Here is a 5196-nt window from a genome sequence, read left to right as displayed (position 1 = left end):
TTTAAAACATTTCATAATTATTCGTATTTCACAAATAAGCTTTTCGCATAATTTTACAAGTGCGTATTTTTTAAAATTCCTACAAGCGTGATCAAGACTTGCAAGAATAAAAAACAAAAACACCTAATAACATATCAACCATATGCCTTGAATCCAATATCGCACTTTGCACATATAGCTTTGATATTTTTCGCAAAACTACACATAATATCGCTTTAACAAAATAGCATGCCACACATTAGGTAAAACTCGCCCTTCCATATCCGCGAGCTTATATGAGCCTGTGGCATTAATTGCCATAATTTGATAAGGGCCTTCCCAATTAGGACCCAATTTGCCAAGATTTTCTGCTCTGCTTGCTTCATTGTTTCGCAGCACCCATTCGCCTATAGCGAAAAACAAAGCACGTACTCTTTTGTTATAATACTTAGCAATTTGCTGCTTATTATTCGCTTCTCTAATAGCAGCCATTAATCTCCGCTCTTCTATGAAATTTAGATTTTCGCTCAACGCAACATCATTTGCTTCGCCATCAAAGTTAGCAATTTGATGCGTTGGTACCAGAATTTCTGCGGGGATTACTGCCTCAGAACCATATACCAAACTAAAAGGTGTTTCGCCTGTACTCTTTTTGAAAGTAGTGTGATGTGCCCATAACACATTGGGTAATTCATCTACCTAACCAGTTCGCCTTTCGCATAACCTCTTTTTAATACCACTCACAATATCGCGGTTGGTTACTTCACACAGCCCATTGGCTTGCGGGTGCGCCACTGACGTAAACTTTTGTATAATATTTAAATCAGTGCACCATGTCTTAAAAGGATCTTTCTCTATTTGAGCACCATTATCGCTAACCAATTCTCGCGGAATGCCTAATCGGCAAACAATGTATTCCCATACAAAATTTCGCACTTGCACACCAGTAATAGTGCGAACCGCCTTAGCTTCAACCCATTTGGTAAAGTAATCAATCGCGACAATCAGGAATTTAACATTTCCAGGAGCTGCAGGAAATGGCCCTACAATATCAATAGCCCATTTATTAAACGGCCATGGTGAATTAACAGGAATCATATCATGTCGCGACATTCGATTCTGCGGAGCATGCCTTTAGCAGCTTTTACAGCGTTTAACAATTTTTGCAACATCGCGGTATAGGGATGGCCAAAAGTATCCCATTCGCATAATTTTTTCTGCGATAGTTTTGTAGCCTGAATGCAGTGCACAAGTACCATTATGCACTTCTTCTATAATCATTTCTGCCTCGATTGGACCGACACAACGCATCATTGGCCCGCAATATGATTTGCGATATAAGATATTATCTTGGATGATATACATCGGTGCTCGCTCTCTTACTAAACGGGCTTCGCGACCATCATCTGGCAGAATATTACTGCGGATATATTGTAGAATTGGATCCATCCAATTTTGTTGTTCTTCTGTAACAGATGCAACCATTAAGTTACTATCTATTGATTTACTTGGTAATTCCTCAACCCATACTTGTTTTTGAAAGTGCGAGAATGTTAAAGCAGTCAATTTGCTCAACGCATCCGCCTTTTTGTTTTGGCTTCTTGGCACTTGCGCGAGTTCGAAATGCTCAAATCGCATTGCCATTTCTTTCAACAACTGCAAGTATTTCTGCATAGAGGGATCATTCGCGTCAAAAGATCCATTAAACTGATTCGCTACTAACTGCAAATCCATAAATGCACATAACTTAACAATATTCATTTTTCGCGCAATATTTAAACCTGCAAGCAATGCCTCATACTCTGCCTCATTGTTTGTTACGTCAAAATTAAACCGCAGAGCATAAGTATGCACTTCACCGCTTGAACTTGTCAAAACTAAACCCACACCTGCACCTTCTGCACACGAAGCACCATCAGTAAATAACTCCCAAGTTTCACCGTGTTCAGGTTTTAGTGCGGTTTGCTCATTAATCACCTCCAACTCTCCAGACAGTTCGACGAGATAATCCGCCATAACTTGTCCTTTTTCCGCGCTACGCGGAAGGTAAGATATTTGATAAGCACCTAATTCTACCGCCCATACTGCAAGTCTACCAGATATCTCTGGCTTTGTTAAGACTTGACTGATTGGTAGATTAGTTAATACATGCACGGGATGCCTTGAAAATATCTTCGTAGCCTTCGCGTTGTTAAAATGAGCGCATACACAAACTTTTCAATCGGCGCATAGTTTATTTCACTCCCCGTAAGAGCTTTACTAACAAAATACACTGGCTTTTGTATTTTGTCCCTTTCCGCGATCAAAACTGAGCCAAAAGCTTCGTTTGCTACCGAAATATAAAGATAGAAAGTTTCGCCATGAACCGGCACTGTTAGTGTAGGCAAAGTTTTTAACAACGTTTTCATTTCCTGAAACGCAGATTCTGCTTCGCTGGACCAAACAAAATTCTTTTGCTTCAAACACCCTTTCAGAGTTTTGAAAAATGGCAACAGCCTTTCGGCAGCTTTAGACAAGAAGCGCGTTAATGCGGCTAGTTTTCCCGTCAAACTTTGCACTTCTTTGACCGTTTTTGGTGCGGTCATATTTTCTATAGTTGCGATCTTTTTCGGATTAGCTTGAATACCTTGCTCTGTAACAAGATATCCCAAAAATTTTCCTTCAGTTTCGCCAAAACTACATTTTAGCGGATTAAGCTTCATGTTTATTTTTCGCAGTCTGTCAAATGTTTCGCGTATATCTTCAATGATTCGCTCTTGTGTCGCACTTTTGATGACTAAATCATCTACATAAGCTTCAAGATTATGCCCTATTTGTTTATCAAATGCGGTATCAATCAACCGTTGATATGTTACACCCGCATTGATTAAACCGAAAGGCATCATTATATAGCAATATATGCCTTTGCCCGTATGAAATGCAGTTTTATCTGCGTCTTCTTGAGCCATAGGAATCTGATGATATCCTCTTGCCACGTCCAGAAAACATTTATATGGAAAAGCATGTAAAGATTCCACTTTTAAATCAATTTCTGGAAGCGGATAATTATCCTTGGGACACGCTTTATTCAAATCTTTGTAATCAATACTCATTCTCCAAGAACCATCAGGTTTTTTCACCAATACTGGATTCGCAATCCATGATTGGTATTTGACTTCGCGCAAAATTTCGGCTCTTACCAATTTTGTTACTTCTTCACACAACTATTTTACGCGATCTGGGGCTATGCCCCTTCACTTTTGCACTACGGGTTTTAAAGCTGGATTCACATTAAGCCTATGTTCCGCAATATGATGCGGAACACCAGTCATATCGTTTTCACACCAGGCAAAAACATCCATATACTGGACAAGTAATTGCACAATTTGCTTTCTAGTATCCGCACTAACATTGCGTCCTACTTTGATTTTCTGTTCTGGATATGCAGGATTAATTATTTCCATAGCATCCGCACCATCAACAGGTTCTTGCCCTGTGGTTTTTACGTTAACAGCCGCACAAATAGGCATAATGCTCATTGAACATATTGTGGCAACTCCCTTATATGTTGGAAACTTAATCATGCCATGAATTGTAGACGGGACAATTCCAAATTTACTTATAGTGGTTCTCCCCAGCAGCATGTTATAGCGAGAAGAGGCTCGCATAACATAAAAATCTAATCGCTCTTGTCGCACCAAAAGGTCATCATTAACATCAGCTAACTCGATGTTTAATGACAAAACACCTATAGGTAATGAAGATTCTCCTGCAAAACCGGTTAGTGAAACTGCGGTTGTTTGCAGGTTTGTTTTAATACTTTCTGGCAACTGAGCGAAGCATTGTTCGTAAATAATATCAACACTACTGCCATTGTCGACATGGACTTTCATGACTGTGATATCAGCTTCCGCGATTTTACACGATACCATTATCGGCATTTCAGAGAAATCATCGCTCTGCATTTTCGGGAAACTAATTGGCGCAAATTGCCAATTATGATACATTTTAGCGGACTTTCGCTTTTTTCCTCTTTTTTGGGCATTCGCTCGCACAACGACCACTACATCACTATTATTTCCAATATTACTCATAATTCTAAGCAATCAAGCAATTTGCCACCGATTTTAAATGTATGCACCTGCAAATCATCACAACAAAAACACGATTGAAATTAAAATGTCGAATTAATTGTTTTAACGGCATATAACAAAAAAATTTCAGTTTAATTCGTAAAACGTGTCCCACGGATGGCGCCAATTGATCAATTCTTAATTAATGATGTTACTTAATTACGGATTGAGTGCAATAAGATTGTAATGAAAGATGGAATGTTTGATGATTATTTTGGGCCCCGATGATCATCTTTCACTTTAACTATCAAGTGATCAACCACCCTGACCCGGTCTTGATTGTTAATTAGCTCAATTCACCTTTGCGCGGTGTAAAAATCCCTTGGGCAAGATCACAAGTGGAAATTACAAAGGCTTAGGCAAAATGGCAGAGAATCAACAACCTATAAATGAGAGGCCAAGCTCTCTATTTATAGGAATCGAAATATCCGCGGTCTGCGAGTTACTTAACTATCCGCGGAAACTCAGCGGATTAAACCGCAGTCTTGCATTAATGTGAAAACATAACCGCTGAACTTACTTTCAGCGAATATTCCACAACTTTGCATTATAATTCGCGTAGTTTTTCCTTTGGCCTTTAGCCAATAAAATATACATATACAATGCTATGTATATGATCAGCCTGCACCTGGCCATTTCGACTATGTTAAACTAATTATCAATTTATACGACTAGTACACCCCGTTCACGCTTCCTATATACGTCTAAACTTCATCTTTAAGCCTCACATGACTTAACATCAACAAAACTCATGCATATACTTATACATGCATGCATTCCAAAATATATATATATATATATATATATATATATATATATATATATATATATATATATATATATATATATATATATATATATATATATATATATATGTATATATATATATATATATATATATATACACATTTACACATTAATTAACACTTATTTCATTTCATCACATAACGAACGAGTTATAAGCGTACTAATGGTTAAATATGTACCTTAGATCACGTGTGGGAAAAACAGGATGTTACAACTCTCCCCCACTTGAATCGGAGCGCGTCCTCGCGATCCATGCCGCATGACAAGCCGAAAGATAAACCAAAACAAACTCTTCGAA

General features: G+C 38.1%; 1 protein-coding gene across 1 annotated transcript; it reads right to left on the bottom strand.

Annotated features, from left to right (window-relative positions):
• Positions 1-361: 361 nt before the first annotated feature.
• Positions 362-1740, bottom strand: LOC139875441 (uncharacterized). Its single transcript, XM_071862777.1, has 2 exons — positions 1343-1740; positions 362-386 (listed from the first exon to the last, which is right to left on the bottom strand). Exons 1-2 carry the CDS (start codon positions 1738-1740, stop codon positions 362-364), a joined length of 423 nt encoding a protein of 140 aa, XP_071718878.1.
• Positions 1741-5196: the final 3456 nt, after the last annotated feature.

The sequence above is a fragment of the Rutidosis leptorrhynchoides genome, chromosome 11 (assembly GCF_046630445.1).
Source record: "Rutidosis leptorrhynchoides isolate AG116_Rl617_1_P2 chromosome 11, CSIRO_AGI_Rlap_v1, whole genome shotgun sequence".
NCBI classification, from domain to species: Eukaryota; Viridiplantae; Streptophyta; class Magnoliopsida; order Asterales; family Asteraceae; genus Rutidosis; species Rutidosis leptorrhynchoides.
This window is presented reverse-complemented; position numbering and strand designations above follow the sequence as displayed.